This window comes from Sturnira hondurensis, unplaced genomic scaffold (genome assembly GCF_014824575.4).
Source record: "Sturnira hondurensis isolate 20B ecotype Veracruz unplaced genomic scaffold, ASM1482457v3 Scaffold0004257, whole genome shotgun sequence".
Lineage (NCBI taxonomy): Eukaryota > Metazoa > Chordata > Mammalia > Chiroptera > Phyllostomidae > Sturnira > Sturnira hondurensis.
In genome coordinates this window covers 272,061-298,294 of record NW_028076888.1, presented here as the reverse complement: position 1 = coordinate 298,294, position 26,234 = coordinate 272,061, and the positions used below count along the sequence as shown (strand labels likewise).

Below are 26,234 nucleotides of genomic sequence, written 5' to 3'. Positions count from 1 at the left end.
TAGAAGCTCCCAATGACCACGGGCTCAGTGAGAGCCCAAGGGAGGGAAGCAGCCTTTACGGAGCCTCTGCAAAGCCTTCCAACATCACTGCGTCTGCTCTGCACAGTCCCGGGAAGGACTTTTATCCCTACTGCACAGATGAGGAAACCGAGGCTCAGAAGCCCAAGTGCCTTCTGTGGGAGGACTTACAAGGCCACAGGTGGAATAACTAGCCCAAGGTCTTTCAGCTGGTTAGCAGGAGGGCCAGGGTGGAACCCAGGTCTCTGGACTTCACAGCTCACGCTCCTCCCACCAACTCCATCAGGTCGTGACCCTGACCCTCTACCACTGACGTTTAACCTCCCCCAATCAGGCCCTTTTGCCTCCATTTAACCAAGGCAGGTGGCAGGTCAAAGCCATTGCTCGCTGTTTCCTCTACCTTCCCTTGTCCCCCAGACTTGGGGCTGATGGCTCTGGAGAGCCCAACACCTGCCCAGGTGCCCAAGGCCTCTCTGCATGGTCGACACAGGAAGTCCCCAGGTCCGTAGTGGCCCAGGAGCCTCTTCATTTCCCTGCTGTGCCTCAGGGGCCCAGCCGCAGGTCTGGGCTCAGAGCATGAACCATTTGCCTGAGGCCGGATGTCCCTGCTGCCACTGTCCCCGGGCTGTCAGTCGGGCGTGCACTCTAAGGAAATGAGGGCCACCTGTGCCGGCTCCTGGCCGACAGGCTGACTCGGAGCTTCTGGGGGTCCAGAGGAGGTGTCAGACCCACCTTCTTCATGAAGCCACGTCCCTCTCATGCATTCCCCCACCGCACGCGCATCCTCTGTCCCCGCACCATCAATCTGGAGCCGGGGTCACGAACAGACCTGGCTGCGCTTGAACACAGGCCGTGCCAGGCACTATACCCACGTGTTGGACCTCGCACCCTTGAACACTCACACAGCCCCACAGGTGCATTCCGTCGCGCCCACTTTACAGAGGAGGAGACTGAGGCACAGGTGGCTGAAGTAGCTAGTACACCTCTGTGTGCCTTACCCGGTAAGGTCAATGTCAAGGCTCTATGAGACTAGACGGCCAAAGCACTTAGCCGGTGATCAGCCAGACAACTCTGCTACTGCCTCAGTGTGACCTCGAGCAATCCACTCCACCATGCAAAAACAATAGCTACTAAAACATTAAAAACTATAAAATACAGTTGCCATCCTTCCCGTCCAGCAAGGACACTGGAGGCCACCCTTTGGTGCTCAGGCAAGCCCCCTTGCCCAAATCAGTGGCAGCCCTGGGGTGAGCAGGGTGGGGGCTCTGCCAAGGGTAAAGTCTCCACTCCCCTCCATAGCTCTGAGAGCCCCCACGCCAACAGCGCAGATCGATGGACCCTGGGACAGGGGTGCTGGTGTGGCTCAGGAGCAGCTCCTTTACATTGTCTCTGGGTGGGGGCAGGCCAGGACACACATGTCCCCCCTCCAAGCCAGCTGGCCCAGGTGGGCTTGGACCCACAGATTCTGGGCTCAAGCCAACTGGCCACCGTCGTTCCCCGCTCGTCACCCGGCAGCTGACCGGGGCGCCACGAGGCAGTCAGCACCATGTGCACAGCCGGGTGGCGGGAAGGGAATGGCTTTTGGCGTCAGGCAGACCTGGGTTTCCATTCCAGTGATACCACGCTCTTGGCAAGCCCTCTCACCTTTCTGCACTGTCCTCATCTGCACAACGGAAGCACGGCAGCCCTTATGTAAGGCTGCCGTGAGAGAACACGCAAAGGCCTTGGCATGTGTATTCTCGGGACTCTCCAGACAAACCAAACCAACAGCAGGCACACAAGGAGGAGATTTACTACATGAAACTGGCTCACAAGATTGTGAGCGTTGGTAAATCCGAATTCTGCCAGGGGGCTGGCAGCCCGGAGACCCACCACGGAGAACTGTGGGCGAGTCCAAATGCTGGTGGGAATCCTTCTTGCTCAGGGTATGTGTGTGTGTGTGTGTGTCGGGTGGCGGGGGGGCGTTAGTCTGTTCTGTTCAGGCCTTCGACTGATTGGATGAGGCCCACCCACAGTATGGAGGGCAGTCTGCTTTCCTCAAAGTCTGCCGATGAAAATGCAAATCTCTTCCGAAAACACCCAGAATAATGTTTAAGTAAAATATCTAGGCACATAAATTTAACCATCACAGCAGGCAACAGTGGTTGTTTCAACAATGGGCAAATGGGCAACACGGTCGAATCACTGATTCTACGTCTGGCGTTGTTCTAAACACCTACAGTCAACTCAGTTCCTTTTCATGACAACCTGTGTGTGTGATCATTCCTAACTTACACAGAGATGAAGAGACAGAAGGTCAGAGAGGCTGTACAACTTGGTGGAGCTGGGATCTGAACCCCGCCCATCCGGCCCCAGGGTTCCCACCACCTGTAGCAGCGATTCCCATTCATCAGTGCCTGCCCTCCCTCCTGTCACACTGTGGGCACCGTGCTGCTGACACCTAATGACACGGTGGCAAAGCCATCAGACTTAGAAGCCAACCAGTGCCTGTGAGCCCCACCAGAGAGACCACCAATCTGACAAAGTAGCAAGTCTTTATTGGGTGACATTGGGGCAAACCCCACTGCCACTTCACAGTGCAGAGCCAGTGGAACCATGGACACTTGCAGCCCACCCACCCACCCACCCCGGGCACCGGAGCTGGCCCCTTGTGGGAATCAGTGCAGAACCTAGAAGATATGCCCCGTCCAAGTGATATCGGCACATGCCCTGACCGATGGCCACGGACGGTGTGGGATCATGGCACTTGAAGAATGGCCACAGCAACCCTGTGGGGACCCCCTGCCAGCTGTCCTTGCAGAGGGCCCTGCATTTTTAGGGCTCCCAAAAAATGGGCTCTAAAGTCACTCCTTATAGATCCCTGGCCACCCAGAATCCGACCCATTTGTGAGAGTCCACTGACTGGCTACTGCAGAGAGCAGGCCACCAAGGGCCAGTCCACACAGAGCCACTAGCGTGTACAGGAAGGAGGATTCTATGGCCAATCCTCGGCCCTGGCAGGACGGGCACCCACAGTGGGTATCGGGGCCTGGGGAGTGGTGGGGGCAGCACCTACCGGAGCCTGTCCCACCACAGCCGGTGGGAAGGGTGCTCCTGCGGAAGACCCCAGGCCGGCATGGGCTCTGAGAGTGGCCACCCTGGGGGCAGGGCAGGAGCGCCCAGGGAAAGCTGACAGCACAGTCCACCCAATTTCTAAAACTGCAGCCCCAACAGGAAGGACCGGCATACCCCACACCTTGGCAGGTGGCCTCCAGCAGTCCTCAGGCCCACCCCTTGGAGATGGCCAGGAACCACGTGGTCGTACAAGCTCCCAGGAGAAAGGCACGTGGGCATCTAAGGTTGAAGGTCAGGTACAGCTACCCACTGGCTCATGTGGGTCTGGGCAGCAAGCTGGCGTGAAAGGTGGGGGGCCCAGACCACAGAGGGCAAGGTCAGCTGGAGCCCCACGCCCTATACACCACCCTGGTCACACCTAACCCGAAGACCTGGATAGCCAGGGCCCAGGCCGGAAGCCTCTGAGGGTAATGAGGTTGCCAGAGGGTGCAGAGTCACCTCCTTTTCCCCAGGGGCCGGGAGCTGCCCCACTTTGACTCCCTGGGACCCCAAACCACTGGGCCACCGTGTTGAAGAGGAGGAGAGGATAGGTGGAGAAACAGCCGCACCAAGGTCACACCTATGAGATGTGGTTCCTAGGACTCCGGATGGGATGAGGGGCAGGAGGCCTGTTCCTCCCCAGCAGGATCTCAAACCAGAGCTGGGGCACCTGACCCCGAGATGTGGGACAGGCCAGGATACAGGGTAGTACGGGGCAAGGGGCTGGCCCACAGGGAGCAGGCTGGAGGGGCTGGGGTGGGCCCCGGGCATGAGGCCAGGCGCCGGGACAGACGGACGGCAGGACAGTGAAGGCGCTGAGCCGGCTCACTGCATGTACGAGTAGCGCCAGTCCCCCAGAGGCTTGTGCGTCTCCTTGACGACCTGGGGCGACGTCCAGCGCAGGACATAGTGGGGCCCCCCCGGCTTGTCATTGGTGCCTGTGGAAGAGACAACTCTGTTTTTCTCCAAAAACATACAACGGCTCGGGGCAGAAGGGGAAAGGGGTGGGGAGGAGTGGACGGAATAAATGGGGCACCGGCGTGGGTTGCAAACAACTAAATAAAATGCAACGTGTTCACAGGGCCCACAGGTTCCCAAGCGCATCTATGGGCTTAGCCGGAGGGCGGGCGAGGCAGGGGCTGTGAGGGACAGGACGTCGACACTCCCCGGTCCGTGCGCCACGCCTGCCACGGGGGCCTCGGAGGCAGGGAGCACTGGTTCTGCCACTGGGCCACGGGACCTTGGAACATCCCCACCCCAATCCGAGCCTGTTTCCCATCTGTAAACAGGAGGGAGCTGGGCTGAGGGGCCTGGCGCGTGGTGGTCCAAGCTGTGCGTGCTGCATTCAAAAGCCAGCTCTTCCACTCCCTAGCCAGGCGCCCTTGAGGGGGCCACTTCGCCACCTGTGCCTGAGTGTCCTCCTCGGTAAAGTGGGGAGGAGGACTTAGCACCTCGGCCCACGAGGTTTTTGAAAGGATGCAGGGTGCGCACGGTGCCTGTCCTGGACTGCTCAGGGAAGGGCGCTGTTCCCACTGCTCTTGACCCATTGAGGGGTCAAGAACAATGGAAATGAAGGGTCCTTAGTCTCCTGCCAGATGCTTGGCTCCCCTCTGGAAACGAAGGCCCACTCACCAGAGGCTCGAGCCCCCCCGAAGGGCTGCTGGCCCACCACCGAGCCGGTGGACTTGTCGTTGATGTAGAAGTTGCCGGCAGAGTACCTCAGCATCTCTGTGGCCTCCCGGATGACATCCCTACAAGACAAAGCAGCGAGCGAGCTCACCCACCGGTGTGGCCCCAGGTTCAACCTCCAATACCCACCCCAGCCTAGGCTGGCTAGCCAGGTGAGCACTAGGCCCCGCCTGGGACAGCAACACGGGCCAACCACCAGCTGTGGGCCCTCGGGCCAGATTTTTAGGGTCTCTGAGCCTCAGCTTCCTCCCCTGGAAAGGGGGTTGGCATGCCTCCCTTGCAGGGCTCCTACAAGGACGGAGATGTGGGTCAGGCAGCATATGCTCAGGGGAGCGGCCCCTCCCAGTCCCATTTCTCTGCCCCTCGGGAGCTGGGGAACCCCCAAGACCCACCCTGCCCCTCAGGCTCACTCCCCTCTCCACTCTCTAGAGGCAGACAAGGGGTGACACCTCGGCCATGGAGGAAGGAGAAAGCCAAGCCTCAGGATGAGCACCTGGCACCCAGGTTAGAACCCTGCCTGTGCAAGATGGATGGGTGCCCCTGGCCCTGAGCCCAGGGCCCACTCGGCAGCATGAGGCAATGGCCTTGCTCAGATTGGAGGCCCCACCAGATTGGAGGAGCAGGTCAAAAGCAAGCATTCCTGGCCCCTCCCCTAGAGGTCCGGATTCAATAGTAGGGCTGCAGAATCTGCACTCTGACAAACAGCCGGGCTGCCTCTGTGTACTGGTGCGTGGAAGGCCTGCCTGCCAGTCAAGGCTGAGGTAGGGGGGGGAGAGACAGAAAGTAAGGGTGGCTTTGTAGGATCCATGTCCTGGTGTCCTGCCCACACCCTGGACAGCACACCAGGACTAGAAGGGCCGCAGCCACTCACTTATCCTGGGCGAACACTGCCCCCGTGAGGCCATAGCTGGTAGTGCTGTCGACCAGCCGCAGCGTCTCCTTGTACTTGTCATCTGGGTAGACATACACAGTTAGCACAGGCCCGAAGATCTCCTGGGAGAGAAGCCCCGGTGTCAGCCCCCGGCAGGACCAGCGCCAAGGCCTCCCAGCCTGCTCTGGCCTCTGCCTCTGTTCTCAGTCCCTGATCCCCAGGCCTCAGCCCACACATCAGCCCCTGTCCTGCTGACCCCACTCCAACCTGGGGAAAAACCCATGCCGAGATACATGGGAGACTTCTGGCAATAGCCAGTCCAGGACTGACTGACGTAACCACTGTCCCTGCTGCCACCAAGGTGTATTGACCTCTCAGAGCCTCAGCTTCTCATCCATAAAACAGGACTGGTAATACCCCCTCAGCTCAGTCAAGTGCCAGCTGTAGCCAGCCCGCAGCTAGGTCTGCAAATGTCAGCCGTGAGGGTCCCTGTGGCCATCATGGGCCATGGAAGTGCTGTGACGCTGCAATGACTCTGGGGCCAAGAGGCCTGAGCTCAAGGGCTGCCTCTGCTCTCACTGGGTGTGAGACATTCGCTTCCTGGGGCCTCACTTTCCTCATCTGAGCAATGGGGTGACACCCCGAGAAGAAAACCACGAGCCCGGGCCCTGTGAATGCATGGTGTGAGTGAGAGGCTGGCCTCCCTCATGTCTCGGCCACCTGCCCAGTCACCTCCTTCATGATGGGGTCCTGAGGGTCCTTGCTCTCGACGATGCAGGGCTCCACGAAGTAGCCCACGGAGTCGTCGCACTTGCCCCCAGCCAGGACGGTGAGGCTGGGTGAGGAGTGCGCGTGCTCCAGCCACTTCCTGATGCGGCCGAAGGACTGCGGAGGACGGAGGGGGTGTCAAGGACTAGCTAGGGGCCATTTCTGGAGGTAGCCCTCCCATACACTCACCCCCACACCTGCTCTGAAGGTCTGACTTCTGAAGTGGGGTGGGGAGGCCGAGGGTCTGTGTGAGCCCTGGCGGAGACAAGGGCAGACACACATGCTCGTGTGCCAGTGTCAGAGCTGTGGGCATACTCACACCCATGTGACAAAACACACAGATGATGTAAATGTACACATGGGCACACGGATAACCATGCCTTTAAGCATGTAGATGCACAGGGCCAGCAAAATGGGTTTATAATACACGAAGCAGTGCCTCTGCGCACACACACACACACACACACACATGGATACCTGTGCGTGCACATATGTGGGTGGGTCTGTTCATGTGTTTGTGGCTGTGTGTGCATTTATGTGGAAAGACTGGCATGCACTCCTACATCCCAAGGTGTTCATGGGTGTGCAGTGTGTTTGGGTTTACGCACACAGATGTGCACACCTGTTTGTGTCTGTGCGTATGAACACAGCACTTCAAGGGTGCATAGCAGGCGCGTTCTCTGGCTGGACGATTCTGCCCTTTGCAGCTAGAGGAGAGGGTGGCCATCTGGCTGCTTCCCAGAAGTGGTGGGGCTGGGCAGTCCCCCAGTCAGGGCCCCCCATATCTCTTCCTCCCTCTCTACCCAGGCCAAGGCTCAGCTCCCCAGAACAGCTGGGTTCCAGCCTGTACCTTGGCATCGATCACTGCAGAGAAGAAGGTCCCAAAATCCTCTGCAGGCTAAAGGCAGGGAGACACCAAAAGAGACAGAGTTGCCACAAACCCTAAACAAAGGGGGCCCCTTCCACACACCCCAACCCCACCCGCACAGGAGCCCCCAGCCCCCTCACCCGCCCACTGGGCCCAGGCAGGAGGAGGGCACCGCTTACATCGCCCACTTTGATTCTGCCGTGCTCCTCAAGCAGCCGCTGTTTGACCCTCGGCCACAGCGAGTGCGGCACGTAGAGGCGGGAGCAGGCCGAGCACTTCTGGCCCCCGTACTCGAAGGCTGAGCGCAGGGTCCCGCTCACCACACTGTCCACGTCGGCAGAGCGGTGCACGAAGTGGAAGTTCTTCCCGCCGCACTCTACGGGGAACAGGGCGGGGGAAGGAAAGAAACAGTGGGCTCCCCCGCCAGCCCAGGGGCCCACCGCACTGCCTACACCTGTCCCTGGGGCCCTGTGGCCAGCCCCCAATTCTGGGCAGATGAGAGCAGGAGAGGCACGGGGTTAGAGCTGGACAACATCCAAGGAACCGAAGCACCAGCCTATACTTCCACTCTGCAGACGAAAACACTGACACCCAAGGGTGGAGGGCATCAGAGGTCACCAGGACCAACCGCCCATTACACGGAGAAAAAACTGAGGCCAGGGGAGGGCTGCTGCCCAATATAATGGCAGAGGAAGGACCACTCCACTTCCAGAGGTGGGCACAGCTGTCTTGGAGCTTCCCTAACCCCACCAATCCAGCGAGAGAAGAGGGGGCCACTCCTGTCAACCACCAGGGCTCCGTCTTCCCAATCCACAGTAGCTAATTTGCCAAACGACTGACGCATGAATGAATGAATGAATGAATGAGTGAATGAGAAATGCACATCCTGAGGCACAGGTGCTCTGCACAACCCCCAGGACCTGCCAGAGCAGTGGGTCTGCACCTAAGGCCCCAGGGCTCAGCCCCTGCAGGGCCACCCCACCTATGGCTGCCTTGCCTTCTCCTCCTCATGGAGGCCATGGAAGGGACAGGTCCCTGGGCCAGAGGGGAGGGGGCAGGGAGAGGGGCCCTTACCTCCAGCTAGGCGTGGGAAGGTACGAAAGCGATCCAGGTTCTGAGCTACCTGCTTCCACAGGTGTTTAAAGGTGCTGAAATCAGAGGACAGGGTGGGGATGAGGAAACTGCTTGGGTGCCTGAGAGGGTGAGGGTCCTGGGGGATGGGTGAAGGCCCTGCCAGAGAAAAGGGCCGGAAACCCAAGAGAGGAAGGCCAGGGTCAGCAGCCTAGGAGGAGGTGAGCAGGGGTCACATGGGGGAGGGGAAGAACCCAGCAGGTGGGGCTTGATGGCAAGATGGTATGGAGAAGGCCGGGGCAGGGGCCAGTACTGGGTTCGAGCTCCGACTCAGACACCTGCGATTGCGTGATCTTTCGCTCATTACTTAACCTCTCTAAGCCTCAAATTCTGCACCTCATCTGGGAACTGGGGGAACAGTCCCACTGGGCAGGGCTGTTCCGAAATTCACTCCAGTGAGAGTCAAGTGCTGAGGACAGTGCCGGGCACACTGCGGGGGCCCGATGGAGGACAGATGCTGTCGCTGGCTGGGAGCCGTGCCCCTAGCCCGGCACCCAGGTGCCAGAGGCTGAACTGAGGAGGGTCCTGAGAGAGGAAGCCCAGGCCCCCGCCTTTTCCCTGGGCTCTGAGTGTGACCAACCTCGGCACCACAAAACAATAAAAATGCTAATCGCCAGGGAGCCAGCGACACAGCAGCTCATACTAATTTATGACTTTCCCACCTTTAAGCCCCACGCTCACCAGAGCATGGCAAATGGGGCGAGGCCGCTCTGCCCACTAACAGGCAGGGACCCATGGGGCCCGTGGCGGGCAGAACAGGCCTTTTGGAGAACGGCCCGCCTCAGCGATTCTGCCGCCATCACCACCCTGCAAACCCTGGAGGGAGCGGAGGTGGGGGAGCCTGGGGCGAGCAGAGAAAACCACCATCCCAGTGACACCTGCAAGCACCCCAGTGCTGGCCCCAACATCTCCACCCAGACGACCCACAGGCACCGGAAACACAAAGTGACCAAATCGTGAGTCATCTGTGCCCTGACCTTCCTGCTGCCGGGCCTTCCGGCACTCACCTTGTGAACAATACCCCCTGCCCTGAGCCTGGACATTCTCATCGACCCCCCCATCCCAGAGAGGTGATGGAATCTCCCTGCTCCTTTCTCACTTGAAGGCCCACTTTTCCCCCATTCCCACTGTCTCTTCCCTGGTTCAGGTCCTGTCACCCCTGCCAGATGCAGACAGACTCCTGTGGCCTCCTGCTTCCAGCACAAGTGGCATGTGGACAGAGCAGCCAGAGCAGCCAGAGCCACCATCTAGGGCAGAGGCTGCAGACGCAGCACCCAGAGAGGCCGGCAGGGGGCGACAGAGGCCGACCAGGCATGCGGAGACCTGTGGCCAGGCTGTGGGAGAGCTAGGGAAGCTAGGGAACCCGCCCACCTCCGGCCAGTGGTGCCACGTAGAAATGCAGGCCCAGGGGACCCAGAATGTCCAGGTTGTCAAAAGAAGCCATTGTGTGGGTTTTGACATGAAACTGTCAGAGTGGTACAAGGTTGGATCAAAGAAAACAGAACCGCCTGCCAGGGCCCCCTGAGGAGCTACCATTTGCCCTATGCTTGAACCCTGACTGAGCCACGCCCCCAGCACAAAACCTTTGCTGTCTCCACCACCTTCAGGATAAAGTCCACACACCTGCTAAGTCACAGGGCCTTAGAATCACAACTAACATCCCCCGAGAGGCGGGGCCTCGTCCACTAGAGTTCACTGCTGAGTCTTAGCATGAGCAGAGTCCGGCCGAACAGGTGGATGCACAGCAGTCAGGACCCAACCGTGTCTGGTTCCTGCCCTCTCACTCCCCCCGCCCCCCACGTGGGACCACCACCACCGTCCAGAGCCCAAGAGCTTCAGCGTTAATCCTCTGTGCGTGCTGTTCCCTCTCCAACAACACTCCTCCAACCTCCTCACCCTTTGCCTGGCCAACTCTCAGCTTAGATGCCACCTCCTCTAGGAAGCCTTCCTGACTCTCCTCCTCCAATTTATCCCAAACTCCCTTGTGCCCTTTCCAGTGACAGAGACGGCATCAAAATCGATATCGCCAAACACCTGTAAGCTGCTTCCAGCCCGTGAAGTTCTTTCCTGTTTGTTAACTAGTTCAACCTCTACGGTTACTATGCAAGGTAGGGATCGTTGGTCCTGCTACACAGGTGAAGAGGCTCACCCACAGCCACACCGCAGGTGAGTGAGTGCAGTCAGTGCCGGACCTCTGGGTTCACCTCCCCAGCTCCTGGATGGAGGTGAAAAGGTGGTCACCCTGTGAATGTCCCTAAAGCTCCCCCCAGTACCCCAGGGACTTACGGCACGCTGCCCGTGAAGTTGATACCACACAGGTGCTCTGAGCTGGTAACAGTGTCCCCAAATGTGGGCCCGTCAGCCGGCACAAACTGGATGATGTTGGGGGGCAGGCCAGCCTCCCGGAGGATGCGGTAGACAGCATAGCTGGCCAGCATGGCAGTGTCACTGGGCTTCCACAGAACCACATTGCCCTGCCCGGGAGACACAGTAATGACTCAGGCCAGGGGACACCAGCCCTGACTCCATCCCACCTAGAAGCATGGTCACCCCTCACCTGGTACCACCAAGCCCCCCGTGCAGGTCAGGATGTCACCTACCCAACCCCACGCCTCCAGGTGGCAGGCACTATGGTCTGAAAGCCCTCGCCAACATGACCGCAGCAGCCCTGCCTGCTCCCGCCCAGGCCAGGCTCCTGTCCTCTGGAGGCCTGCCACAGGCTGCTGCTGCCGGCACCCCGCGGGCAGCTCTGTGCTGGTGTTCGAGCGCTGGGTGCTCGCTGGGTGCGGCTGGGCAAGTGCTCACAGGGCTCCCGCGGCACGTGTCCCGGCGAGGGCACGTGGGCGCCGGGTGTGTGCGCACCAGGGCACGAGGATGGCCCTGTGCATGACTGTCCCTCAGATCGCCCGGCCACCCCGAGCGGGACCCAGGCCCCTGATGACTTGCATCCCCTCTTCCTTACGACTCCTCAGGCCACCCAGGCCCTCTGCAGGCAGGGCTGCAGCCGCCCCGTCGGGCTGGAAGCTCACGAGGGCGGTAGCCACCTTCACCCTGGTAACGGCAGTACAGCCCAGTGACCTCAAAACCCAGCCTGAATCCTCATCTGCCCCATCATTCACCGACCGTGCGACCCTGACAAACCAGTCACCAGGCACACGGCAAGCATGCAGAGGTGAGCTGTAATTACCATCGTCCCTAGGGGTGGGGGGTGGCCCTCTGTCAGTGCCCACAATAAGTTTTTAAAAATCATCATCATTACCAGCAGGGACCATACGCCTGCCCGCATGGGGCCAGACCTGCCTGGCATTTGATGTGCCTGGTCTTGTTGGCTCCTCGGCCCTGAACTGCAGGCTTTCCCATTGTCCCCACTTCGCAGATGAGGAAACTGCCTCAGCGCAGTGTGGGGGCTTAACCTGGGTCACCTGGAGCAGGTGAAGCCGGCATCCGAACCAACCCCCAAAGCCTCTCCACGGCCCCACACCGCCTCCGCCCTCCAAGCTTTTCCCCATGACGAGGCCTGGGACCCCGGAGTCTCAGCGTGGCCTTTTGTCTGCCGAGACGGGGCTGATGCTGAGCTCCCACCATCCCTGCCCGCTGTCCACAACTCACCATCAAGGCCGGCGCCCCCGCCAGGTTGCCGCCGATCGCAGTGAAGTTAAAGGGAGAGATGGCCGCCACAAAACCCTGGAGACAGAGGAGGCGGTGAGGCCACGCTCGTGGCATCCAGCGCCCCCTCCCACCCCGAACCTGTGGGTACCTCCAGCCCCCGGTACACCATGCTGTTGGTGCTGGGCGGCACGCTGAGGGGCTGTTCCCCCTCCAGCTCCACGGCAAACTTGGCGTTGAATCGGAAGAAGTCGATCAGCTCGGCCGCAGCATCGATCTCCGCTTGGATCACTGTCTTACCCTGCCAGGCAGGAGGGCCAGGGACTCAGCAGTGGCAGACGTGCCCCGTTAGCCCTCACGGGGACCCTGTGCCCACGATGACATGTGCAGGGTGCTGGTGGCTCCTGCCCCAGATGAGTACACGTCCTTACTAGGCACAGTGGGCCAAGAGCCAGGAAGCCTGGCAGCTGTTAACATTTCCTTAGACTGTTCTTCCCAGTGGTAAAAGTGAACCACAGGGAAAGGGCCACAAGAATGGGACTTTCCCCCGTCAGAACGGCCCTGCCTGGCACCCAGGGTCATGGGCACCTGCTCACCCTGCTCAGGACTCAGAGCCAAGGAGGCTAAGAGGCACCTCCCCTACTCCGCACAGCCACGGCACTTCCTACAAGCTCCCAAGTCTTCAGTCAAACAAAGAGGCACCTCCATCTGGTCTTCGAAGTGTGTGTGTCTCTTCCTGCCCAGTGTGGCTTACCGGGGGCACCCTGGAGCCTGGCACCCACCCCGGGGGCTGCTGAGAAAGTCAGGGACACTCGGCAGGTGTGGAGCTGTCACTTCTGTGCAGCAGGGGGACCTTCTCTGCCAGGAGGGCGCCGGGCTGCCCCAAACCCCTGGGTCTGCTTCCTGGGGCTGGTGAATCAACCTTTTCTCCCCCTCTGCTCCTTTCCCAGCACTCTGGGCTGCTGCCGCCACTCTCTGGCTCAAAGGCACTCACTCAAAAACATGGATCAGGACTCCAGGAAGACATGATGCAAGGCCCGGAAAGATGGAGGACATTAACGCGTGTAACTGTTCCCAAAAAGGTTGTAAAGGGGCCCCAAACACACAGGAAGTCACTACCCCCAATGCAAGCTGAGCTGTAACTGACAAATGAACAGCGTGCTATGTGATGGGCCTGATCCCTTTGGACAGAGAAGGTCCTGGAAGTTTCACAGAGGAGACACTATCTGGGCTGGCCTTGACAGGTCACGGGACAGAGGGGAGTAAGCATCCCAGGCCAGACACACAGGGCAGAGGCAGGGAGGGGGGATGCCCGTGGTGGGAATGCAGGGCCCTGGGGTGGTGGGGTGGGACTCAGGATCCAGGATAGGATTATCAGGGACAGATCTTGGTGGTGCGTAAGCCTGGAGTGACCCGCTGGAGGTCTCAGAAAAACTGGAGGGCTGCAGGAGTTCTGCTGAGCCCGGAGGTCTGCACAGGGCAACTGTAAGTCCAGAGAAAGCATGACAGAGGCCTGGCCTAGGGTGGGGACAGACGGGCAAAGGGGTGTTTCCAGGGCAGGACACGCAGGCTTAGCACAGTGCACCTGGCCTAACATTCCATGTGTGTCTGTTCCCTCTCCTAGGCCTTGACCCTAAAGGACACCTCTGAGTCACCAGCCAGCAGCATGGGTCTGGGCACCTAGCAACTGCTTGGCTGACATCAGCCGCAATGGACGGGGAACAGCCACCTCCCACCCCAGCTGTAGCCATAGGCGCCTCACCTGTCCCACCATGGTCTTGGCAAGGACCTCTGCCCTGCGCGGCCCACTCAGTATATCTGCTGCCCTCAGGAAGATCTGGGCCCGGTCTGCGACAGGCTTCAGGTCCCACTCTTTCCTGGCAGCCAAGGCAGCCTCGATGGCTTTGTTGAGCAAGGCCTAGTAAGGAGGAAAAGGCTGGGGGCTTCTGACTGTGGCAGGAAGGGTCCCATGGGAGAAGCGACGGAGGAGAGGTCTGGAAGTCACACTCCACCCAGGGGGGCCCTCAGTGCCCCCTCCCCACAGCTGCTGACACTGCGTCCCACGGCTAACCAGGCCACCCCAGGCTTGGAACCTGTCCTGCTGCTGGTCTGGAGACGTCTGACCTGCCAGCCGGGTCAGCACACCAAGCATGTGCCACTGAGGCCCTCAGCTGCTCCACTTCCTCCTATGGTCTCCTCTGGGCCTCACCGTACTCCTGGGGTCTGGGGACTCGCACCTACCCTCCAGAGCCACCAGGCCTGGAGGTCAGGGCCCTGGTCTTGCCCTCGCCAGGCCAGAGCCACAGCCCGAGACACACAAGTGCTGTTGGCATCCCAGGTGTCAACAGCCCTCATGGCCACACAATGCCAGCTCCCAGTCTCCGTGCCACGTCACCCCCTCCCCTCTCGATGGTCCTCCCTGATACCAGTTCCCTGTCGGGCTTTGCATTCATGATGTCTCCCGATTTTCCAGACTCAGCCTTCCAGAATCTATGCCCCACCCCCACCTGCTCCAGACACCACGTCAGGGTCATGGCAATTGGCCTAAGTGGGGATGTCCCAGCCCCAACCGAGGAGCCTCCACTGGGTTAACCACTGCGTGTCTGGCCCAGAGAAAGACACCGCCCAGGGACGCCCTCAGTCCCGACTGCCCCCACAGCACCCCCACGCCCATGGCCAGAGGGGAACCACGTCTGACCCACCCTGTCAGCAGCCAGCAGACCAAAACCAGAGGCAGCACCCTTACCCCAAAGTCGCCAGGGACTCACCTTGTCTGCATAGCAGAACTTGGCCACCTTGTGTCCATGGTTAAAGGGCTGAAAGGAGACAAGAGTGAGGTCGCTGCCCAGGGGGGGTGCGGCACCAGGACAGGGTGGGGCTCAGAGCTGGCTTTCCAGGTAGTAGCTCTCAGCACAGCCATTCTCTGCCCTGTGGCCCCCATGAAGCATCCAGTAGCCCAGCCCATGATGACCTCTGACCCTTGAGGGTCATGGGGGCACCTGCATTTCTATGAGTAAGACTTGGTTCCCTCTCCAAAAGGCTCCCAGTCCAGGAGAATGGCACGGACCGCACAGTCTTTCAGGGAAAGCGTGGACTTTGTGGTCAGACAGACATGGGTTCAAATCTTCCCACTAGCTATGGGGCCCACGTAAGCTGACTTCCCCTCTCCAAATCTACCCATCTGGAGGATGGGGACTTCCCTGCCTCCCGGCAAGGAGAGGAGGACCAACTGGGGTCACAGGTGGAAATTCTTCACACCCAGTCTGGCACAAGGCTGTCCCTCGGTGATGGGCACTGCCACCATGTGAGGCCCAACCCAATGCCCCGGTGGAGCAAGGTGCTCAGGACCCCTGCACGCCCCGAGGTCCCTGCGGCAGAGCCGTTGCCTCCAGAGCCCCGTGCATGGGGCCCAAACTCACTCACCTAAAAGGGACAGCCCTAACTCGGACACGCAGACCCCGGCAGTGCTGGGTGCCGGCACGCGCAGTAACTCGGGGACGTCTCCCTTCTTCCCTGCCCAAGGCTGGCAATGTGTTTTACACCGTAACTACCAACACTCTGCCACCTGCTGTCTGCCCACGGACTGCGTGGGGCCTTCCTGTCTAATATGGCAGCCACCATGACATGGCCATATGACATGTAAGCTCAGTTCCTCAGCTGCATGAGGCACATCACGTGCTCAGAAACCACGTGTGGCTAGTGGCTGCGGAGCAGACGGCACAGATGTCAGATGAATCCACCGTCAAGATAGAAAGTTCAACTGGGCTGTGCAGCCCAGGTCTCAGTAGAAAACGGCCCTTGCCCCTTCACTTAGTGCCTGGCACAATCACCTGTGTCCTGTCCATGCCTGCGGCTAGCCTGTGACACCTAGGGGTCCAGGAAGGCAGCTAGGAGCCAGGGTGATTGTGCCCTTCAACTCAGCATGTCTGAATGGACTACGGACACCCCAAGTCAGCAGTGTGTGTCCGTGACATTGCTCCTGAGGTGGAGCTTGTGCGGGTGGGACAGGGCCTCACGGAGGTGTCTGCAGAAGGAGCCTTGGCCTCACCTGGCCACGCCCTCGGCGCTTATCCCAAAGGAGGTCACGGTCAGCTGGACCTGTGGTTCCCAAGTACAGACCAGGGCTTCGGCGGCTGCCCTTCCTTTGGAAGGGTGACCTTTAATTCTGACATTCGATCCTTGCTTCCTACGAGACAGTGCTCAACCAGGCCGTTGATCTAAAGCGCTGGTGGAGCTGGTACCAGTCACTGCTTTCAACGTCCTCCCGGCAGGCAGCCCCAAGACGCTCTGGAAGTTCCACGCGGGTGGAATGCCCAGATCTGGGAGTGGGCTAAAAAGCCTGTGGAGGCAGACATCCCACCTCACACGCTCACCTGCTGCCCAAGAGACAGACCCCAGACTGAGGGAGGGGCCAAGCCCTGCCCACCCACCACACTTACCGACACCTGGTACTGCACGTCCGCAGTCCACACCTCCTCGTCCCCCACCACGCACGGGATGGCTTCCGTCCGGCCCTTCAGGTCCTTCAAGGCCTGAGGAGAGGACAAGATTCCCCTGTTCTCCCACCTAAAACTCGACAGAGTCTGCAAGTGCAGATGCCCAGGTGGGACCAGCTGGGCCAGGTCTGTGGCTAGAGAAAGTGTGCTCCCCTGGGGGCAGCAGGACTCGGCCCTCTCCACTGCCACCTCCTGCCCGTCATGCAGGAAGGTGAGGCCTGATTTGTCAGGTTTCCCGTTACAAAAGGAGATTTAAAAAACTGCACCTGCAATATACGTGGAATCTCACCATTTATAAATTACTGGTGATTAATGGGACAACACACTGAAGCATAAAACGTCTACAAGCTTATGGCCCCTGACTGGCACTGAGGCCCCAAAGAGGCCCTGGTTGCCACCCGGCTGCTCCCGGCCCCTCCCACACCCCAGACACACAGCCTTCCCCAGACCCCAGGTTTCCTTCCAGGGCTGAGAGCAGGGGCAGGAGCGGGCAGTGGCTGCAGGCACAGAGCAGCATCTTGGGGCTGCTGAAGGCTGACTCTGCTCCATGCCCTACACCCGCTAGCACCCCCCTCCTTACCTTCTGCAACGCAGCTCGCTCGGGGCTGCCCTGCGTGAAGGCCAAGATGGGCTCGTTGGCCACCTTCAGGGAGGAGGTGTGTTTCCACCGCAGCCTGGTGCAAAGATGGAGAAGGGAGGCAGACAGACAGGTCAGCGGGGACCACCAGAGACCCATCCCCTCTGTCTCCAACAGGATGGCCCAGGATCCTGAAATCCAGAGCAACTACAGAACTGGCAAGGCGAGGCAGGCCTTAGGGTGCAAAATCCAAGTTCAAGTCCCAGTCCTGCTACTATGTGCCCTTGGGCATGCTGAGCTGCCTCCTCTGAGCCTGTGTCTGCCTCTAGGAAGTAAGAATAATGATACGAACTCACACGGTTATTTGACGTTTAAATGCACAGACGCAAAACCATTTCTAAAGTGTTTGCACATGGAGAGGGTTTATTTCCCTTCCTTTCCCGGCAATGCAAACTTGGTTCCAAAAGAGACCCAGTCACTTTCTCTATGCTGAAAAGGCAGGACATCCCAGAGCTGGGTCCCCCAGAACTGAACCAGCTGACAGTCCCAGGCACAAAGACATGAACTCAGGGTGGGCAGGAAGTCCAAGATGTGGACCATGAACTTGGAGGAGTGCCCTGCACTCAGTTCACAGAGACGGGGAGGGCTGGTTTGGGGGTTCAGCATCAGAGTCCTGGGTGCTGAGTTTCAAGAACCCCCTGTTCTGGCACTGTTCTTCATTCTGGAACCTTGGGACCTCACTAATAGTGACTACCACCCCTATTGTGTCTGGGGTCACAGGTATGAGGACGCATGGGTAAGACGTTAGGGTCAGTCATCCCAGAACTGGAGCCTCAGCTGCAGGGCTTCCCTGCAGGCCTCAGCGTCCTCGTCTGTAAATGAGGACATTAATCACAAAGGCCACCTAACACACACAGGGCTTGTCAGACTTCAGGACACCTCCCATCCATCATGGACAGGTCGGATGGGTCTCGCTGGCAGCCCCACTAAAGAAATAAGGGAACTGAAATCCTAAAAGGGAAATGACTCGTTCCAGACCAAGATGAGGAGAGACCCGGATTTGTGTCCCGAAAAAAAACAGAGAGCATCCCCTCTGGTGTTGACGTCCATGGCCGGAGGCTGGCAAGGGCACCCCTGCAGTTGGACAAGCGGGTTCCTATTTGATGCAGGAGGGAGAATGCACATCTTGGGGTGCAGGCCCTCAGTTAGCAAGAGGGGAGATGTCTGGTACTCTGGGGGTGGCACAGTGACCTTGGTTTCGTCTGGGCCTACACAAAACTAGAGCAGGGACTGTCACACCTCACTGCACCACGGCCTCAGAAGGACCTGGCTGAGGCCTGTGCTGAGCAGGCTGGCTCATGCCCTGCAGAACAACATTTTGTCAGAGGCACTTTTCCCTTCCTCGGTGGGAAAGGTCTGGGGGCTCACGGAGCTACCCCGGGAGGCCTGGAGGAAGGACACGAAAAGGGAGCCGTGAGGGAGTGTCCCACCATCATCTTCCTGGTTGCTGACCACCTGCTGCCTCTCTCCTGCTGTTCTAGACCCTGAAGACACGGCAGTGACCAAGACAGCAGGGCCTCTGGCTGTATGCCACTGACCTCCAGTGAGGGGCACAGGCAAGAAATAAACGGGACAGAAGGGACCCAAAAATGAATGGTGCAGCCACATTACCTGGGGTGGTCAGGGAGGGCCTCTCTGAGGAGGTGAGCTCAGCGGAGACCAGGAGAGGGTTTGAGAAGAGCTGGGAGAAGCGGTTCAGGCCCAGGGGAGAACGAGAAGGGGCCTGAGCGGTGAGGGGGCGGGGCTGAGTCACCCAGGATGCCCAAGGACAAGGCATCGGTGGCCCTTCTCCCTTCCCCCCACCCCACCCAGGCCACACCCATCAGGCCCAAGGAAGCCAGTCACAGGCCTCAGGCCCCACCCTCCCCACCACAGGAAGCTCAGCTTCCCAGCAGCTGTGTGACCTTGGGCAAGTCACTGACTAAGGGTGCCACCCATCTCGTGGGGTCACTGTAGAGGCCTGAAGAGATACTGATGCTAAGCCATAGGGGTGCTCAACACATTAAAATCCACACTGCTCCTTCCACCCATCGTAGTGGGGAAGGGCAGAGAGGCCAGACGAGACCAGCACGGGGAGGACGGTGTCTACCCCTAGGGACATCTGGAAGGTTCCAGCAGCCCCTCTGGACCTCAGGAGCAGCACACCACCACCAGTCAGTAATCAGATATGGCCAGATCCTCTCTGAGCCCAAGAGAGTGCAGCTGAGAGTCAGCAGAGGAGGAGGGCTGGGCTGGAGCCAGGAGCTGGGCACCCCCCTGCACCCCTCTGAACCCCAGCTTCTGCTGAGTGGGAAGGCATGGGCTCTGAAGCGGACATATCCCGGACCAAAGCCTGCCCCTGCTCCGAGACCACAGCCATTATTCTCAACGCTGCGGGCCTCTGCCCCTCTCCTGAGAGATGTGGGTAAGCGCAGGCCCCTGCCCTTAGGTTTTTCTAAGAAAACAGCAAAGGTCTTCCAGATGGTTACTGCACCATGCCAGGCTTTCAAAGGCAAACTGGTTGCCAGACACCCCCGAGCTGGTCAGAGGTCGCCCCGGTGCCCAGCAAACCCTGCTGGGATCAACAGCACCACATTCCATCCAAGGGCAGAAGCTGCAAACGCCTGCGCTCCCAGCTCTGCCTCCCCTGCTCCCTCCCAAAGTCCCACAGGCCTGCCCCCCGCCCCCAGGGCAGAGGTCCACTGTGAGCCACAGATCACATACCACCAGGGCCTGCACTTTGCAGGCCCTGGCACCGCTGTCAGTCAGCTGAGTGTGGCCCAGGGGACAGAGAGACTAGTTCAAAAATCAGTCCGAATCAGCCAGAGCCAAAAATTAATCGATAGATCGATAAATCCAAGGACTCTTGTCAAACATGGTTTGTTTTTTCTTTTTCGGCTCATGGGCCATTTGGAATTAAGAGGAACACCCTTCCATTGCCTCAGGAAAAGGTACAGATGGATCACTCGCAAAACCTGGGGCCTCAGGGGGGCCAAGGAGGCCTGCCCAGGCGGGACTGCGCCGTCCACTCAGGCACACGTTCACTCCACCTCCAGGACTCCGCAAGAACACAGCGAGGAGGGAAGGGCTGGCACGGTTTCCCACCACAGGTTTCCTGAGCACCCACGGGGTGCCTGGCTCTGGGAGGCAGAGGTAACCCCACCCCAACCTCCCCACTGCAGGAGGGGGCACAGAGCAGAGTCTGAATTTGACTTGGACTCCCTAACAACCTGGAGCACCCCTCCCGCGTACCTGGGGACCTCACAGCCTGGACAGGAGACCTGAGCTGCCCCCACCCCACTCCCGGACCCAGTGCAGGTGCCAGGATCACAGCTAAAAAAGCCACATCAAAACATCCCGACAGGACTGGTGTCAGAGCAGGACAGAGCTGTGGGCCAGCCCCCACCACCTCAGAAATTTGCAGACGGAAAACCGTGGGGAAGCAGGGCGGGGGCTGGAGGGGAGCTCGGTTCCCCCGCTAGGTTTCCTGCGGGCCACGTCCTGGTACACAGCACCACCAGCTTCTGCAGTGGCCACTCCTGCTCCACGGTCACCAAGCTACTCTCCAAATCTCAGCCAAAGTTACAGCTTTAACAGGAAAATCCGATCATCAAACACAGAGAAACAGGGGAAGCCCTTGGCTCAACACTACGCAGTAGCTTCTCGTCTCTCACGTCATACAAAGCCAGGCTCCTCACTGAGGCCACCAGACCCCTTTCCCGTGGCGCCCACTGCCTCCCGCCGCGTCTGCTGTGGTCCAGTCACCCGGTCGAGCTGGTGGTCCCCTCTGCATGGGACACTCCTGACTCGGGGCAGGCCCCAAACCACCTGGATGGGCCCCCTTGGGTCCCCTTTAGCCCTACACTTTTCTCACGGCAGGGGCACCAACCCTCACCCCGGAGCTCTGACTAGCTGTCAGTGCTCCCACCAGGCCATAAGCTCTGCTTGGCCGGCCGGTGTCCATCCCCTCTGCCACCGACACCCTGCCTGACCCAGGATACGCATTTGAGAAATACCTTTTAGAACAGTTCACGCCCAAGTGATGTCAGAGCTGACATGAGAACTGGACTCCCAGGCCAGGGCTCTCCTCCTAAGACCTGGGGCCGGTCGCAGGTCCCTGCGGGCCCCCCAGGGGCTGAGGCCCGGGGTGGCCAGGGCCAAGAAGGGGGATAGAAAGGAAACTGCTGCTGCTTTATTCCACACCCGGCTTTTCCAGCCGTTATCTGAACCTAATAAGGCTAATCTTTCTTATCACAGAAATACGGGGCCAGCAGGGGAGGTGAGCAGGGAAGTGCGAGCCCAGAGCAGGTCAGGCAGGGAGGGGCATTGAGCCCGGGGCATTGAGCCCGGGACATTGCGTTTCTACTTTATTGCCCCGGAAAACGCCAAGGGACATTAATGAAGCGCTTACAACACGCCTGGCCCTACGCCAAGTGATTATCTCGTGGATCCACCCTACAAATGTATTATTACCTCCACTCAGCAGCTGAGGAAACTGAGATTAAGAGATTATGTTACTCCTCGCAGCTCCTGATCCAGTGATGGGCAGGGTCTGAACCCAGGTCTTCTGCGCTGGGCAGATACACCCTATGGCAGAAGCACCTGGGTCACCTCAGAGACCCGTGGTCAGTCAGGGCTGGTGGGACAGGTGCCTCTTCCTCTCTCCCAGCACTTCCCACCTGAGGAAGGAGGCCACCCCGCGACAGGCAGTGGCTTGCCCAAGGTCACGCAGTGGCCCTCTGGCACTGCCACCTCAGCCCTGGGCTTGCTATCCCACAATGTCGTCTCTGCCATAAAAAGGGAGGTCTGGGGGAGAAAGAGCTCCCCACAAAGGGCAGGTGTCCCCCCTGCCCCCGGGGAAGGGCTTGTGTGCACATCAGAGTAATTAATTAGAGGGGAGGGAAAGGGCTGAGGACACCTGAGTTCCATACCTGCCACCATCCCTGTGCTGCAGGGACCCTCTTGTCTCGATGGTCCTGACAAAGGACAGTCACTCGGGGGAGCTCGCTGGTGGAGGAAGGGATCAAAATAACGACGGAGAAACACTCAGTTCTCCAGGTGCCACACACTTGAAAGTGGTTTTCAGGAATGAATCCATTCACTCTCCAAGACAATGCTATTATCTTGATTTCCCACCTGAGCACAGGAGGCAGCCCAGAAAGGCCAAGGGATGTGCCCAGGGCCACAGACCTGCTAACGCATGGAGCCAGGACCCCACCTCCCGCTGCCCTCCGCCCCTTCCAACAGGAACAGTTTAGCACCTACTAAGTGCCGAGCCAGGCACTGGGCCCTGAAAGCAAGTGCTCCAGCGTGTGCCGGTGCCAACTGCTGCCTGATGGGGACTTTCTAGTCTCTTCAGAAGCAAGTCCTAGGTTCATGGTAGGTTCCACTCACTCCATTATTCCATCACGGCGGAGGGCACCCCAGGGACCAGGCCCCCAGCATTTCACTTAGCTCCTCCCCGGCTCGTCCCCGGCCCTAACCTAGTAAACTCCAGGCCTTCCAGAGGACTGCCTCCTCTCTCTTGTGGCCCTGACTTCTGCCCTTTTCTCTATTTCATCCACTTTGTCATGGGTGTCCTAAATTATGTCTTTGCAAAGAGCCAAGATACATTTCTATATTTATGTATAAATTTAACAAATTTAAAAAAAAAACTAGCCCAGGCCCAGGCACGTAGTAAGTTTACAACGAATGTCCATTTTTGTCCCTGACTTGCTCTTGTACCAGGCCCCCCAGTTACACAGGGAATAAAATCAGTAATAGTGTGATCACTACGTGTGGTGTCAGATGGGAACCAGACATGGTGATCACTTTGGAAGGTAGAGAAATGTCTAATCACTATGCTATATACGCCTGAAACTAATATAATATTATATGGCAACTATAATTTTTTAAAAAGTATTTGCAGATGAGCCTGTTTTTATGTTGTGGTTGTTTTTGAAGCAGATTTAACCCTAGAAAGTCAAAAACTATGAATTAAAATGCTGACAGTGATTATCTGTGTGGTGAGCTTATGGGGATGTTTGTATTCTTTCTGGCGTTATCTGGACTTCTTACTATGAACACATACTAATTAAATAAAAAGAAAAGCCAATCAAAAGTATTTTTACAAAATGGCTGCGATTCCTGGTAGTCTGGGCAGAAAGGGAAACACTAAAGAACGTCACCTGCACGTGGCGGGTTCTCAGTGAGTAATTCAGTCTCTGGGACTTCCATCTGGAGTCCAGAGAGGTGGTCTCAGAGTGCAGAGAGGCCTGTGAATGGGACAGCCTGTGCCAAGTTCGACCCCAACCCTGGCATGGGGGAGGAGCCCTTCTCTCCCCTGTCCTCCTCCTGTGCCCTTTTCTGCCCAATCCCCATCCGCTGAGGACACACAGCAGTGCTGAACTCCTGCCCAGGGCCCTGCTATGCTGTCCTCAGGACACTGATTAAGTCAGAAAAGGCCCAGCTCAGCAGAAGAGACAAGCTGGCCACAGTCGGAGGGGCCAGGCAAGCAAAACTCAAATAGGGGGGCGGGGCTGCTCAGCTCTGGAAGGGAAACACGGGCCCTTAAAGGTGCAGCCTCGCCAGACATGAGCCCCTCCGAAGCAGGGTCTGTGTCTTAACCTCCCCACTCAGCCCCCAACAGAAAGGGGCTCTGAGAACATTTGTCACTGAGTGTGCAAGGGTCTAGGAAGCCAACACCACAGTGTGGGCGTTTACAAATCTGGGTTTGCAGGGCACCTCCACTCTGCAACTACACCTTGGCTTCTTCATCTTAATTTGAAAGAAAATACCGTCTACCGCACAGAAGGTTAAATACTCGCGACAAGGACGATCGCGACAATGACTGGCCATTGCCTAAGGGCCTGCCACCGTTCAATGCACTTTAATGTATTAACTCATACAGTCATTACAATAAAACATATACCAAACGCCCGGCACAGCGTTTGGCACATTACAAGCACTCCATAAACATTGTTCCACCTGCCACAAGAAAGGAGTCCCTTTTCTGCCCAACACTTAACTTGAAAAAAAATGGGGAAGAGGAAGAGAGAGGTAGAAATCCCCGAAGAGAGAGAAGACTGCGAATCCCAAAGGTGGGTCCTGAGTGTGAAACCGAGGGAGGAGAGGGAAGAGTGTGCTGTGCCCAAAACAGAGGTCGCCGGGAGGAAGCCAGCGCAATCTGGGAGCGGGCACATTTTAAAGGTCTGTGTTCGGAGCAAAACAAGTACGTAGGAGGCTATTCTCCGAGCGTGGGAGCCGGGAGAGCACCGAGGCAACGCGATCGGCCGCAGGATTCAGAAAGAGGAGGTTCCCCTTCCTGTAGGAAGACTTGGGAGTCGCAGTGGGAGGAAGACCTGGGTGGCGTCACTAAGCACCGGAGGAAGCGACCCGCGTGGAGGAGAGCCCCTGCGAGCCCGGCGGGAGTCCGGCAAGGACGGAGTCCCCCTGAGGAGGACGCCCGGCAATTCCTGGGACCCCGGGCCAGCAGAGTCGCTCGGGGCCTCCCTAGGCCCTGTGCTCACTCACCTGGCCCCACTCCACGGGAAGCCAAGCAGGGCACGGCGAAGAGAAGGTTGCAGCAGCATCTCCAACTCCAGGTGTGGCTGTTTGCAAGACCGGCCACCCAGAGCGCAGCTGACCTCAGGGCCCCTCCCGGACCGCACTACCTCGGGAAGAAGGAGATTCCGGTCACTCCGGCCATCCTATGAGTCAGGTTCAACGGAAATACCTCTATATTTTCTCATGTTAATAAGTAATTTTATTTTTTAGTGTATGATAGAGGCCATTACGCGACATAGAGCAAGAAAGTACAAAAGGGAAGTCTTGAAATATACACGCTTTTCCCTCCTCTCTTTATGGTATGATCCACTTGCCTTCTTAAGAGCCCAGGACTGGGGCGGGGTGGGACATAGGCCAATCAGAGTAAAACATGGAAGTTTCTGGGCCAATCAGAAGGGTGGTCATGTTGCAGTCATCTACCGCCAGGGGTGGGGCTGAAAGGTCCTATGAGAGAGCGGGAATGGTAGAAGTGTGGGCGGGGCGTAAGGTGCCGCAGAGGTCCTAGCCAGAATAGTTGGGCAGCCTTTGGCCTGTGGTTATCACTCCTATTCCCCTGCAGGGCCAGGAGTGCATTCCCTGGCCAGGGGGGTACTGCAGTTCCTGGCTCCACCTCCCAGCCTGGGGCTGGACCACCCAGCTTGCCGGGGGCCAGGAGCCTAGATAAGCAGCCTGACTCCTTGAAGACTGAGGTCTATAAAAGAGAAAAGCTGAGCTGGTTATGCCTAGCTTTTCTTTCAGAATTTCTGGCCCCGGAACCAGCTGCTCCTTCGCTTTATTCCCTCCCCAACCCCCCACCTCGGATTAAAATTTCGGTTTTCAATTGGAGACGTTTGGTGAAGGCTTGAAGGTTATTTAAAACTCAGGTTCTGAAGCTTTTCTGATGACAGGGATCTTAGGAACCCATTCTATTCCTAAAGTACTGTGCTGGCTTTTCTTACACTCTCTTCTAATTTATCTGTTTATATTTTCTCCAGCAGTGTGTTCCAAGAACTTACTTAGTAGTCCTATCCAATCCTGATGGTGGTTCCTCCCTGTCACACTGGCAAAATACAGAACTTCCTTGGGCCTCAGTTTCCCTGTCCATAACGTGGGGGCAATAATGTCCACCTTAGAATGACTTCATTATCTCATGTTTACTCTCTCTTCAGAAGATCACATTCAGGGAATATAAACAGTTGGTAGCGGGAAAGAGAAACTACAGTAAGCCTAAGTCTTGGATATGGCGAAAAGCAAATTGGGATTGGTGGTGGCTGTCTCTCTTCATCCTTGAAGAAAACGTCAGTCGGGTAACCCAGTTCCTATGGGGCAATGGCTCCCTGAAGAAGAAACCACGACATCGGACAAGGTCAAATCCAGAGCCTGGGGGCTGGGGTGGTCTCATGGGCAGTGCGAGGAAACTTATGAAATGGGAGTTCGGTGATTAACAGGGCTGCCATTCCAAACCAGGTGCTGCCAGTTACTCAGCCTGCGATCTCTCTGGCTCTCGCTTCCCCTTTCGTAAAATGTGTGTAATAAATCCTGCTGTCCCTGCTT

At 58.2% G+C, this 26,234-nt stretch overlaps 1 protein-coding gene across 1 annotated transcript; it reads right to left on the bottom strand.

Moving 5' to 3' along the window:
* Positions 1-2,533: 2,533 nt before the first annotated feature.
* On the bottom strand, positions 2,534-24,970 carry ALDH4A1 (aldehyde dehydrogenase 4 family member A1). Its single transcript, XM_037045063.1, has 15 exons — positions 24,669-24,970; positions 17,121-17,214; positions 16,484-16,576; positions 14,813-14,860; positions 13,807-13,962; positions 12,196-12,345; positions 12,048-12,122; positions 10,725-10,912; positions 8,382-8,455; positions 7,487-7,683; positions 7,290-7,337; positions 6,404-6,556; positions 5,672-5,793; positions 4,744-4,862; positions 2,534-4,049 (listed from the first exon to the last, which is right to left on the bottom strand). The coding sequence occupies exons 1-15, from the start codon at positions 24,725-24,727 to the stop codon at positions 3,937-3,939; spliced, it is 1,689 nt and encodes a 562-aa protein (XP_036900958.1). The 5' UTR covers positions 24,728-24,970; the 3' UTR covers positions 2,534-3,936.
* Between the last annotated feature and the right edge of the window lie 1,264 nt (positions 24,971-26,234).

Excerpts from the sequence above, each read along its gene's own strand:
- ALDH4A1 (XM_037045063.1), bottom strand. The coding sequence starts at position 24,727 with ATGCTGCTGCAACCTTCTCTTCGCCGTGCCCTGCTTGGCTTCCCGTGG. Across the intron at positions 6,557-7,289 it reads CTGCAGTGATCGATGCCAAG|TCCTTCGGCCGCATCAGGAA; the intron begins GTACAGGCTGGA and ends CGTCCTCCGCAG. Across the intron at positions 4,050-4,743 it reads CGGGGGGGCTCGAGCCTCTG|GCACCAATGACAAGCCGGGG; the intron begins GTGAGTGGGCCT and ends TCTCTTCCACAG.